At 28.8% G+C, this 14,845-nt stretch overlaps 1 protein-coding gene across 1 annotated transcript; it reads left to right on the forward strand.

Annotated features, from left to right (window-relative positions):
* The first annotated feature begins 920 nt into the window (after positions 1-920).
* On the forward strand, positions 921-7,100 carry LOC113381483 (protein D3-like). The gene is made up of 3 exons (XM_026620380.1): positions 921-1,035; positions 2,691-2,874; positions 6,808-7,100. The coding sequence occupies exons 1-3, from the start codon at positions 964-966 to the stop codon at positions 7,098-7,100; spliced, it is 549 nt and encodes a 182-aa protein (XP_026476165.1). The 5' UTR covers positions 921-963.
* Positions 7,101-14,845: the final 7,745 nt, after the last annotated feature.

Raw genomic sequence — 14,845 nt, forward strand, 5'->3', positions numbered from 1 at the left:
TGCAAATTCTTTTTTTTTAATTACAGTTTTGTTACAACTGCTAATTAATTTAACATCTAGTAACAATAATGAACAATAGCATAATTTTAAATAAAAGAAGTACAAAATAATAGATAGTATAGTGCAAATTCAATTAAATCCAAAATTTGCAATTTTTGCCTATTCAAAATATCGGAATCACAAATTTCAAACTCATTTACATAAGGCTACTTGTTGACTAAAAAGTAGATAGAAGATTGTAGTATTATAAATGGGACCTGATCACATTGTAAAATTCTAACATGCTAAAAATGCACCTGATTTCAAGACATCAACGTGTCTCATCTACCTGTTAAATTTGTTAAGACAAGCCAGGCGCATTCTTGTTAGAATTAAAATAATATAAATTCTTTGCTATTGTAAAAAACAATTATCGATGTAAATTTATTCAGTGTTTATTATATAGCAAATCATATAATTAACATACGCAAGTGCAAAAAATGCTAGTAAACATTTCTAGATGCCTTAGATCATTAAATATAAATTGTTAGCCATTATTTTTGTTTAACATGTTGCTCATTAAATACATATCGATTAAATTATTTGATTTAACATGTGAGTGTTATCGTAACTACCTAGATATACTTATAAATACCTACATGGCAACGGTGTGAAAATAAAACAATAAATCCGGAATGTAAAAACAATTATGTACTTGTTTAAAGTTTTTCAAATACCGTTTAGTCAACAAACGGTACTGAAACAAGATTCAAGCGCTGTTATAAGCGTTCGTTGCCGAAACATTAGCCATTAATTCTAAATCCAACAAAGAAGTTAAATAAAATATGATATTGTGATCAAATTAAACAAATTGTATATAGTTTTTCATTTGTTGTGGTGAAACAATTGTTCGAGATGGCGTTCAAAAAAATTGACGCTATATTCCTTATAGCGTATTTACCGCTGCTGGTAAAAGGGGAAGAAATGTCACCCAAAATTAAAAATTTGGAAATTGTCCCTGATGTCCTTGATGCGCTGCCCGAAAAGGCCCTTCAGGTATGATGAACATATTAAAATTAATAATGTTTCATATATGTCATCAGTATTAAATGACAATTGGTCATATGTCAAAAATCAAGACAGTTCTATTTTCATTTTTAACAATATTACACATTGCACATAATTGTTGAATTAAAACTTTGTAAACTTTCCGTGGAGTAAGTTATTATAATCGTACAAAAATCAAAATTGAGAATTTTTACATTTTGAAGGTTTCTGAACATTTTGGTATACCCCAAAAAAATGTATGTGTGTGTATGTTTTCTTGTTACTCATTGTTTGACAGCTACTCATTGTTCTCTGCTCAGTTAATTTCATGTGACAACCGGCATTGTGTTCACTGTGAAATTGTGCAAAAAAAGTAAAAATATAAGTTATTCGTTTCCTAACATTTCAATTAGAAACCATCAAATCAATCACGTGTATTGTACAAATTTTTATCAATTTCAACAGCAAGCAATTTTTTTCTTCAACTTTTAATCACCAAACGAAATGTTACATAAAATGAAACCATCTGGTGGTGAAACGGAGTTCACCCGGTTTGCTAGTAGTTGATAAAATCTATATTTCAAATAGTAGGAAATAGTACGAAATAGAAAATCTCACAATTCCCGCCGCAATAATAGATTCCACGACAAACGTTAAAAATCGCATCTTGATTTGTATTTTTTATTACAAAGACATTGTCTATGCAATACGCTAAAATTTTCTTTATTTTTAGAAAAAAATACATATATTTTAACAACAAATTTTAGATATATGTATTACAAAACCAACTGATGGTAAACAAATAGTTTTTGATCGCTGCTATCAGGTACAAAACAGGTTTAAAAATGATGACTTTGTTATAATTAGATTACTTCATCAGTTATTAATAATTATTTACTTTCATTAAATAAATACTTCTTTATTCTATTAATTAATTTAAAAAATTATATAACACCATTATAGATACACTATAATTTTTTTATAATTACTACTCTTGGTTAGTAAATTTTATTTTTATTGTATATTGAATTCATCACTATTATATAATAGTTGTTAAAAAAACTAAATTTCTAATAGTAGGAAATTGTACGCGATCATATGTATCAGAAGCAATGACCGTGAAATTGGTATTTTAAATTCAGTTTTGCTATAAAGAAAATTGTCGGAGTAGCAAATTTTTTCTTTTATTTTAGAAGAAATATTTATATTATCGTTAATTCCATAAAATCACAGTTTTATATATATTGCAAAACAAACAACTACTAAGAAATAGTTTTTATACGCGACTGTCAGATACAAACAGGTTCTTTCCATGTAAATGCGCTTGTTTATAAGCTGATCACTCACATAAAATAATCTTCCTCTATGTTTTTTTTATATATTTTTGTAATTTTATTTTTCCGCAAGTCAAGAGTCATCGACTTGAGCTGAGAGTTTATTCGGTAATTTAGACTTTGTGGAAAAAACATGTATATCCAACTCAACTTTCCATTCACTTAGAAGAGGAATAGGTTTCCTTCCTAGTTATTGAAAATCTAATTGCATTTATATAATTCTGGTTTATATAGGAATTATATTATTGACTTAATGATAAATTGGTTCGAATTAAAAAATATAAGTAGTAGAAAATTTTCCATTTCCATTTCCCATTTTTATTTATTTAGGTGAGCTACGACAGTGGAGTTAGCGCTGATTTGGGCAATATCCTTACTCCTACATCTGTCAAGAATAAGCCGACAGTATCCTGGGATGCAGATCCAAAGGAGCTTTATTTATTGTGCATGACAGATCCTGATGCTCCTAGTAGACAAAGTCCTAAAAATCGAGAATGGCACCATTGGCTTGTCGGTAATGTATCAAAAACTTTCACTAATCAGGACTGACATGTTTTGTTTGTTAACATTTATTACTTAAATACCGCAATGTGAGAACTTCTATACTTATCATCAAGTATACTTCCTATAATTGTATCATTATTATTCATCGTTCGTTTCCAAAATACGTCCCTGATTATATCCTATATAAGCTTTAATAAATTTTTCTGTGGTCTTCGTTAAGTCGAACGTGCCTGATTTATATGTAAATAAGAGATTGCAAACTTCCAGCATTCTAAAGAACATAGAACTTGAATTCAAGGAGAAAACGTTGCATTGACATATTATGCCAAAGGTGTAATTTTAATAATAAAAGACAGAAATGCGATATAAATATTTAACATTAATATATGCTTGAAATAAAATATACCCTGAACTATAAATTTTTGCATAAATATTGATTGCATAATTGAGAACATGTTTTAATACTAGACAAACCATTATAATTAAATTGTGTAATTATGAAATCAAATTAGGATTCTTAAAGCAGAAGATTCAGAGCGGATAGAACTTCCTGAGCTAGCAGTTTGTTCTTGTCAGAAAAACAAATTTGCTAATTTTGTGTTTTCTGGCCCATTTTGCCCGAATTGTATGTGAGCCAAAATTTGGCATTTTCTTGACATTTTTATAAAAATGTAAGCACCGATTTTAAAAGTTTGAAAGCAATTTGAAGAAACTCGATAAGAATTCATTTTGATTAGATTTTCGCAAAGATCAGCTTAGTCGTTTTTTTTTCAGAATTATCAGATCAGTGCAAAACTTCCTGTACAAAAATCCTGAACCAATTTTGAAATTTCACAAACGAATAATGGAATTTGAAAATCATACTTTTGGATAAAGATCAACCGGGCAGTTTCTTCGTATCTAATTGTTGTAGTTTTTTTTTAGAAATTTGTAAAAGAGTTCACGGTCTTAGCGATCAATAATAAGTCAAATATTCTAAAATATCAGAGGCCTACAAATAGTACCTTTTATAACAACTCATCAAAGGTTGGCAAAACGAGCAGTGTCAAAATTTCTTCATTCTATCCTCACAATTTTAAAATTATTGAAAGTTTTTGTAACTTGTCTAAAGTGCCACTTACGCCTAGTATATTTTCTGATCTCACATTTCAAAATTTATAGTTTAAAAGTATTCCAATTTCCCGTAGGGTAGTTATAGTAATGGGCTAATAATCAAAAATGAAAATTTTTGCATATCTTCACGTTTTGAAGGTTTCTGAACATTTTGAAATACTTCAGAAAAAATGGATGTGTGTGTGTGTGTTTTGTATGTCCGCATTTTATCGTCCACGTTTTCGGGCGTACGGATCAACCGATTTGAATGGTTCAAGAAACATTCGATTCCTATTGATAGGGAGATGTGCTGACTAGTTTTCGCAAAGGCAGGTCCCGTAGTTACGGAGATAAAGAGCAAAGAGTGCAGAAAATACAAATCGAGTTTTTGAAAGAATGGAGTATCCGATTTGAATAACATTAAACATTCAATTTGTAATGATTGGGAGAAGTGGTGAGTAGTTTTTAGCAAAGGCAGGTTCAACCATTTTGAAGATACCGGCTAAATGTAGAAACATGGCAGTTTTTGAGAGAAATAAGCATCCGATTTGAATAATTCAAAAAACTTTCTGCTTGGGTTGACGAAACGATTGCTTTTGGAAAAAATTTGTTTCAATTTTTTTTTTCAAAATTTTTTTTGTATATAGATAACAATTCAGATTTTAATTTCTGACTAAATTTCTAATATACTTCAAACAAATAATTTCAACTGTGCAATTCAGTTTATATAATTCTTATAAATATTAGACAATGTTACATTAATTTATAATACTTTATTTGAAAACATTTAATATTCCTCGAACATTTCGTTACGCTACGGGAAATTCCAGCAATTTGCCTTGAGGCACGATGCCATACACCACTAGTTTGAATACTTGTTTAAGGCTATCACTTACAACTAATTAGTAGTCTCTATGGATGTTTTAAAATATATGCCAACTAAATTTTTTTCGGGTTAAATTTCCTACTTATCTCGATTACTTAAATCTCTGTACACCAGTGATCCATAACCTTTCTATACGACACAAAGCAATTTTTTCTGTTTTTTTCTGCAAAGTTTATCCAACTTGTTCTCATTAATATGCCATTCGCTTCGTCTGCACTCTGCAGTGCCCACTCTTGTAATTTACATCGTGTGACTGGTCGGTTCGACAGCGGAAAATGGGGGCTCGTCTCTGGTCAAACAAGTTTCAATTTATTGCGTCAGACTTTCGGAATTCGCGCCAGGAAATTGACGCAAAACATTGGAAATCGATAGTAATGGAAATATGAAAATGTTATAGGAACACTTGGTATCCAGGATATCGATAACATGTTAATCGCCACGATAATATCAGAAAAATTTTCACATGGTAACTGTTGTAATTTTTGTTTTATTATATTGGCCATGAAAGTGACAACCTTCAGGGCATTAAGCTTTACACAGAATGGTTGCTACCCCGGTAGAGGGGGTAGCGGAGTGTTTTAATTGAACTAGTTGTTCACTTCTAAAAGTGAAGTACGCGAAACAACATGTATAATAATAACTAATAAATATATCTTCTTTCATTATAACTTAGAAACAAATCAGTGATTGTAATTAGAACTGCAACAAATACAGAATATACAAACAAATCAGTGTTTAATACAGTCCACTGCTACAAAGGTTTAATTATAATCCAACAACCTGAATTATCGAAGGAAAGTTTTAATAAATTCTATAACTACGTGACATAAATACAGCAACTTTATTTGATAATTTAGTTAAAAATGTATCAAAAAAACTTAATGTATTAAAAAATTGCCAAAATTCCTGGAAAAACACTATTTCTAATGTTACACTTATATGACTGACATAGACCTATAAAATTCAATATTAAAACTTCTTTTCTCATTTTACCAAATAGCATATATAAGAATAATAGCATATATATGGTTCATGAAGAATTTCTTAGCGTCGGACCCATATGTCTGACATCTCGATTAACGTGTTAAATCAAACAAATTATTATATATGTTAACAAATTTTGAAATCGATTGTTACAGTTTCTTCAATGGGTATGCCTCTAATACATTGATTTTTTTTAATTTTTCAAATTGTTTTTTATTATAGTTACTAGTACTTCAAACAGATATCTTATTTCAAGTGCATATAAGTATATGTAATTGCATTTTTATCAGTGTTGAAATGTCATATTGTAATATTACGCCCATTCATATTTATCTAGGCCATATCATGCGTAGTAAACCTAGAAATCGTAAAGTATTCACGCAACGTAAATGATTTAAAAACTAGTTCCCTTTAATTTAAATTCTAATTATTTAAATTGAATCATTCAAAATTCTAATTATCGCATTATAGGTACTAAGGAACTAAGGTTTTAGTAAAGTTTGTGTAAAAAATATAAATAAAAAAATTAGCCTCAAAAAATTATTTTTTCAAAAGTAGAGCAAAAGAATTTATGAAAAATATAGAGAAAATTTATAAAATAAAATTTATTAGCAAAATCAAAATACCTTTGTAATAATAAAAACGTAGTTTCATTAAAAAAAGTTAGGATAAATATAATAATAATTAAAAATCAAAATGTAGCCTCAAAAGCAAAGGTAGAGCAAGGGGTTTTATAGATAAAATTTCCAAATAAAATATATTTGCTATTGCCTATAAATAAAAATAATTATAAATCGACGTCCTCAAGATATAGTAGGAAATTAATTATTAATTAATTCATTCATTCAAAAGGAAATTTTGAAATAAAAAATAAATTTGTAATAGCCAATTTTTCTACTTTCCAAGCTCGTCAATTTTCTTAAATATACGGAATTAAAATTTGAGATATTAGACATTATTTGACTGTTATTACATTTTTAGGAAATATTCCCGGATCAGAAGTTAGCAAAGGTGAGGTCCTAACTGACTTCGTAGGTTCAGGACCCCCGAAAGGAAGTGGCTTACATCGTTATGTATTCGTCCTTTACAAACAACCGGAACGAATAAATTTCACCGACAAGAAAATTTCGAGCACCACTGGAAGTGGCAGAGGAAAATTCTCTATAAGAGATTTTGCAAAGAAATATAATTTGGGAAAACCACTTGCTTATAATGTCTACCAAGCTGAATGGGATGATTATGTTCCCAAATTGCATAAACAACTGACTAATTAAGAGATCTAGCATGACATTAAAATGTAATAGATTTGATTTATATATGGGTAATGGATTTCAATAATTGTGTCATAGTGTCAAATTATCAATTAAAGATTTATAATTAATCCTAGATAATTATTAAGATTTTTTTTAGTAATAACATTATAGGTTTTGTTATTATTTTCCGCATTTGGATGAATGCATTATTTGTATTTTATTTATTACAATAATTAAATTGATGTAATAAAAAAGATAATGTTATTACTCATACAGTAACTCCCAAAAATTAATTTCGTAAAAATACATAAAGGTAATTATCTACGTCGTTCGCTAAAAAAATTATAGTATTAAAATTTACGATATTTATATTTGCAAATAATGTCAATACTAGAATTATCTGAAAAATATTTACTCTTATCGCATGTGAGTAAAATATAATTAAAATTATAGAGTGTTTTAATTGTAGTTATAATTTGTATAATGGAAAATATCGAATTGTTTTAAAATAAAAAATGCAATCAATAAACATGTTGTGCATAATAAACACAAATTTCAAATTGCATTCTTCAAATTCATTGACCGTAATAATTTAATAAAACCAACCTTAATAATTCATTACCGTAAACTCTAGCCAGAAGGTAAAAAAAAACTAATAAAATAAAATAAAATAAAATAATATAAAACTGACCTTTATACACACTGATTAGCATTTAATATTTTTTGCACTTTCATATTTTTATTATAAGATAAGATAATCAAATATAAATATTTGGGAGAATGCGAATCTAATAATGCAATAACGATTTTTTGATAATGGGTATTTTTTTCGTAGATAATTAAGTAGATAAAATATCTTATGGAAAATCAGAGATTCAAAATTCACACATATACATACACAAAGGGTCAGGTTCAAAAAAGTTCTATAGGTCATTTGGAGAAACTTTACCAAAGAAACCATATATCAAAATTTTTAATAAAGTTTTTTTCTGCATATATTTAAGTACAAACTTGGAGGTAAAGCAGCAGGTTTATTTGTCTTCGAATTTGATAAAACTTTTCGTGGTTATACATATAGAAGCAAAGAATAAGCGGAGGTTTTCGTAGTTATTATACCCAGGCAGTATTGAGTCCGACATACCTAGACAAAAGACCTAGTCTGTTATAGGTAAACACATTTCTTTTGCTATACAAAAACATACTTGTGTAATTACAATGCAAAATTGCATTTATTAGATAATGAAATTAACGAATACAAATTGTCCAATGTAGTTAAATATCTGGGAATACTTTTGGATAGGAGACTAACCCGGCATGAACATATACTTAAGAAGCGCCAGCAGCTCGAACTAAAACGTAGGTAATTCAATTGGTTAATGAGCTGGAAACTACAAGTCTCAATAGAAAATAAATTCCTAATATACAAGACAATCATTAAACCAATTTGGTCCTACGGTCTACAACTATGGGGTGCGGCCAGTAATTCAAACATAACTATTCCACAGAGGTTACAAAACAAAATTTTGAAAGAAATAGTGAACGCTCCAAAATATGTCCCTAACCGGTTAATACATCAAGATCTCAGAATTCCAGCTATAGAAAAAGAAATTAATCATTACTGCTCCAGATACAAAGCTCGTCTATAAAAAAAAAATATTTACATCCGATATTTCAACATTTGCGATTTGTCTATGAATACGTCTGTGGCTGTAAAAACAAAATTGAAAATTAATTACTGGATTTCTACTAAGCAATCATATACTGCGGTGCATAATATCCGATTTCCCTGACTTGAAGATCAGGGAATGGTTCTTGAATTTAGAAATCTTTCATCAGTATTCGCTAAAATTGCATTAAAAATCTCTAAGCAAATTCCAATCCAATATAAAACTGCAATTTATATTTTATCCCAATTATCACCATATTGCGCATTTAAAAATTATCTACCTCTACGCACGTAATACCTCGTGAAATCATCTACCCATGGAACTCCATCAAATTTTATCATCATAAAAAACGAATATTCGATAAAACAATATGTGTATATTTATTTATCAAACGATGTATTATCAAAATCGAAGAGGGAGAGATATAGTATAACAATCAAACAACAATCTTGCCGAAATCAAATGCGATCGGTTGGTTCTTATTGTGTTGGCTGTGAGTGAAGGTGCACATGATCTGCATCGTTATATAGAATCCGTGAATTTTATTTAAATGCTATTACCGCCGCTGGAATCGGTTGTATTGTGTCAAAACATAAAGTGACAACGTGATAAAAGTGATTTGTGAAACGATAAAAAAATTGAAAAAAATACTAAAAAAAATTTCATGTGATTAGAGGTAATCTGAGTGAACAACACTTGCTTAAATGTTCGTTTAAATCATTTTATTATTAATATTAAATTTACTGTTTTATTACACATGTACTGACTGAGTACACAGTATAAATCCCGTTACATGAATCGACAAGACTTACGTTTTACTTTCTCTTATTCTAATCAATCTCACAGCGTTCTCAAGGTTGATCATATTCTAAAAAACTTTATAATGTAAATAAACAAAAGATCTCGAATGGGTAAAAATCATTTTTTACTATAACTAACCCTTGTGCAAATAATTTTCTTGCTGGATCTTGATATTCCAAGAGCTTCTGAAAAGCTTTCCTGCAAATTTTACAAAAATGCCTTTCCCAAACTTTTCAATTTTTCAAAAAATTCATAACCATTTTTTGCACTTTTACCTCCATATCTCCGAAACGGCTGGGCCTGTCTTTTCCAAAAACTAATCAGCACGAATTTTGAATAGTAATTTGCTCAAAATTTCAGAAAATCATGGAAATTGAAGCGAGATTATGCTTGAGTTTATCTCTATTTTATGTGTTGATTATGATTACATTAGACATTATAAAAAGTGTAAATTTTAAAGTGTAATTTCAAAATTAACAAAATCTTCACTTTGTCAATATAAGCAAAATGCTTTTTGAATCATTCTAATCGGATGCTCCGTTCTCTCAAAAACTGAATAGCCATTTATTTGCATTTTTTCCTCCATATCTCCGAAACGGCTGGACCTTAGCAAGTTCATTAAAAGCTCTAACTAATAACGTTGCCATTTCCGTAATATTTTTCAAAAACAAGTAGAGTATTTTGTCTTCCCTTCCAATATTTTCCATAGCAGAATCTTAATAAAAATGTCTATATCTGATTATATTCAAAATATAAAGTATTAAAACTTTTATTTTATTAATTGCAAAATAATGAATATTTAATTCAACATTCACTTGAAAGGTCCGAGAATAAATTATACTAAAATTTACATTTTTTAACAAACTTGTTCAAATTTCAAGTGTTTATAAACACCAATCTCTATATCGATAAATAAAATTGCCCAACCAATAAATTCAGGCGCATAGAAAGCGGATTTTTATATTTATTGACGTAACAAAAAGCAATAGGTAGAATATTTTGCAATAATGATATTAGACACAAAATAATTCTGTTAAAAACTTTCATAAATTCATAGTGCAATCGGTATAGTTTAAATCAACCAGAACATTTTTTAAATGCACTGCACTAAAAATAACTCGAATTTTTTGTTGTGGCAGACGTAAAAGTGAGTTATCATAACAATACAGTAATTAAATATTTTTTAAAAGGTAATTAAACTGTCATTTGTTTCTTTATGCATTAGTATTAATCTCACAATATGTTTCGGAATTTCTCACACATGATGGTTTTGTGTGGAACCTGTGAACGTATGCTGCTATTGATATTTAAAGTTTTATTAAAATATTTACTCAAGAAAACCAGGGATAGAAAATAAAAAAATAAATTTATAATATATAGAAAACTTCCATATTTTCATTGAAAATTTAACTTTTATAAGACCAATGTAAACATATCAAAAAACCACAAAATGATTTGTGTCAACACCCAAAGTATAAGTAAGCTCAAGTTTTATTCTTTGATTAAATTTTAATTTTCTGAAATTTTATAAAATTAATTATATATGTTTTAGGTTAAAGTTAAATTATTTACTCTATATTTTGATTTGTTTAGAAATATATCTACTCTATAATTTACTTCTATATTAATGTACTAGCGGTTTCAATTGTAATGCAAACAAATATCAAATGATGTCTGTTTAAGGTCATCGAACTTTACAACCAAATTCAAAGAGTAAAAACATAGTATAAACTAAAAATGATCAATATAATTTACTACTTATCACTAATTTACTAATTTATACGCAAAATATTTTGTCCCCAGAAAGTGCCAAATATTTTGTCCACGTTTTAGCCTAAAATCCTGAATCCAATTGAAAATTTCAAAAATTGGTTGAAATATATGAGATAGAAATCGTGCTGATTAGATTTTTTATAAAGATCTGCCGCACCGTTTCTTCGTAATCATGTTTAAAATTAATTATTGTTGAAAAGTTGTATTGTGATTAATATTGTTGAAGAAGTTTGTTTGGATGTTTTATGAAACTGTTTGGTTGTTTTTTTAAAATCAGAGGTCTCAATGAAAATCCTTAATTATTGTAGACCTACAAAAAGTGATCTAATTATTAAAATTAATTAACATATTAACCGCCTTGTCAATCATTATATCTGACCTTTAGAAGTTTTACAAGAGCCATGTCAGACATACGCAATTTCGTAGAAGAAGGAAAAAGTTATACAAGACCATGGCAGTCATATATGTGTGACTTAAAGAATAATGTTTGACCAGGAATTTTGGCAAAAAATGCATAAAGTTTCCTTACATTTTTCCATACATTTTTAATTAAATTATCGAATAAAGCAAGTTTTTAGAGTATTTTTAATCTTGTTCACAAATTATGATAATTTAAGAACCAGTTCTTCCCAGAAAGCAAAGTTCCCAATTTTCGCAATACCCAAAATAGTTACTTATCTTTGTATATTATTTTTACATTGAAACAACAGCCTCATTATTGCCCGTAGGGCAAGTTATAGTAATCGCAAAAAATCGAAAATGAAAATTTTAATATATTAATTATTTAATATACATTTACGTTGCAAATGTTTTTGAACATTTTGGCATACCTTAGAAAAATGGATGCGTGTGTGTGTGTGCGGATACAAGTTTTCGTCGACGATTTCGGGAACACGGATGAAGCGATTTGAATAATTCGAAAAACATTCGATTGGTATTGATAAGGAGATGTGCTGATTAGTTTTTGGCGAAGGCAGGTCTAGCCATTCCAAAGATATAGGACAAAAAGTGCCAAAAACGGTAACTCAGTTTTTAAGAGAACGGAGCGTCCGATTTGAATCATTCAAAAAACATTTTACTTGTTGACAAGATGAAAAAACTGGTCAAATTTTCATGAAGGCAGGTCTAGTGGTTTCGAAGATCTAGTAAAAAAAGTAAAAAAATGCCATTTGGCAGTCAAAAATAATCATTAGACATATGCACATCAAATTATCAGATATTTTATAGAGATTTTAACAATAAGTATAAATTTTGTTTACATTCCTATGGGTTTCGTACCAATGTTTATCCGTTAGACAACGATGCAAAAAAGTTCAGAATTTCCAAAATATTTCAATATAAACTTTTCTTTAAAAAAAAGTAAATTTTTGTCAAAAATCTAATTTTTTCATAGTAAATTTTTTTCAAAAATGTTAATCTTTTTTAAAAAAAATAATTTTTGGTACGGGAAGTACCAGCAATTTGCCTTAAGGCACGATGCCATGCGCCCCACTAGTTGTATATTATTTTTACGTTAAAACAACAGCTCTATTTTCTATAGTTTTCTCTATGAAACTGTTCTCTACCCCTGTATAAACGTGATGAAACATTCTAGTTGTGGCATATTGCAAGCACATGCGGCCTAAATCAATGTGTGAGTGATCATAGGAAATGGAAGAATCCAAATCAACAACGAATATCATTGCCAGTGGAACTGTGTTGGAAACCAGGTCTAACTCTGACTTGTACCAGACAACTTACGAGTTCGATTCCCGAGAGAAATGGAGGATATTAAGAAATGTTGTGGTCGTCAGTGTGGCTTTTATGATCAATTTTACGGCATTTCAGGTAATTTCATTTAATCATTTAATAGTAATAAATAAATATCAATATGTGTTTCATTGGATTCGTCGTGGCGAAGATCGTTAACGCGTTTACTTTGTCTAGGGCAGCACTACCCATTATTATTATTATGTGTTTCATTCTAACCAACAAGTAGAGAAGTGTGATTGAATAATGGCATATTGATCCAGGTATAGATAGTTCTAAATCCTATTGTAAATCCTTAATTTTATGGTTTTTCCAGGAACCATGGAAACCATTAAATTTGTTGGTGATGGTGAGACACCACCAAACAGTGGTTTTAATGGTATCTATTTTGTTGGTAGTTTTGGTATTCGTGATCATGTTGTTACAAAGCATTGTTTTGTTTGATTCAACTTATATTAGGCAATTTGGCAGAAAAAAATTGTACTTCTATTCATTTGTAATTTTTGTTAACTTGCAATTCATTGTTGTTGGTTTTATATGTACAACAATCATTTTATCAAATGATTTATTTTAGTGATATATCTGATTAATATCTTTGTCAATTTTATCTTGATTGCATTGACATTGATTCTTGATGATCTTGATGATCAAGCAGCTTTCACATCATTTATGCTCTGTTTTTTTACTTTGGTTGTTTAAAAAATAAAATTATAGAGTAGCCCTTACTACCTAAAAATCTGTGATAATTCACTCACAATTTATAGACGGATAACTGGACAAATATTAAAATATTGTTAAAACAAATTCATAAAAAACCATATGACCTATTTTTAATCTGTAAATAGTAAAAATCTATTTTGTCTCTTTTTTCTCCTTTTTGTACCATCACCCCTTGACGTGGATCCTAGGTCTATTGCTCCATCAATTATTATATTACGGCGGTATTAAAATATTTAAGTTTATACCTTCCATAATTTTAAAATTTACATTCTAAAATAATTTTATAAATGCAGCTTTAAATTTTTCTGACAACTTTTCTATTATCTTTCAATTATTAGACTTTGAAATCTGCGTTTGGTCACGCAGAACAAGAATGCGCTGTTAATCTCACGTTCAATCAAAAAATCAAAACCGTAAAAATTACTTGTTGAATTATTAAAGAAACATTAATTTAAATTAAATTAATTAAAATTTACATTATATACCTATTAGTTATTAAAATGTAAGTTTTGTATCCTTGACCAATGATTTATAATCTGAAATACCCAACTTTTGTTTTTAATATGCGTTTATATTAGTTAATATCATTTTATTTTCGACCATCGAGGGGTTAACACGTCGAAGACATGTTATAATATTTAAATTAATTAAATCGATTACTTTATACGTGTATATGTTTATACGTGTATTAAGTATTGTTCGAACTTACTACTTTAAAATATCCTAAAAATTTGTACTATGTTGTGTTATCTGTGCTTTCTCAAAATTGAGATAATTGACAGATGGAGTCAATCGGTAAGTCAAATTTCTCCAGATAATTCAAATTATATTGTGGGATTGTTATAGTTGACTGTAAAGTGAGGACAGAGTTGTTCCAAAATTAACAACAGAGTTGGCAATAGCCAAATCCAAGTTAATTGGCAAAATTAAATGATCACCTTCATCAGCTGCTCCTATACTTCTGGTCTTCTAATCTTCTTGTCTCATCAGCTCCTAAAGTTTTAATTTTTCGTCTAGTAGATCATGGTTTGAGACTTCGAGTTTTCAAGTGGTCTG

This window comes from Ctenocephalides felis, unplaced genomic scaffold (genome assembly GCF_003426905.1).
Source record: "Ctenocephalides felis isolate EL2017-DRISC unplaced genomic scaffold, ASM342690v1 CF-g0.4_SCAFFOLD_02918, whole genome shotgun sequence".
Classification (NCBI taxonomy): Eukaryota; Metazoa; Arthropoda; class Insecta; order Siphonaptera; family Pulicidae; genus Ctenocephalides; species Ctenocephalides felis.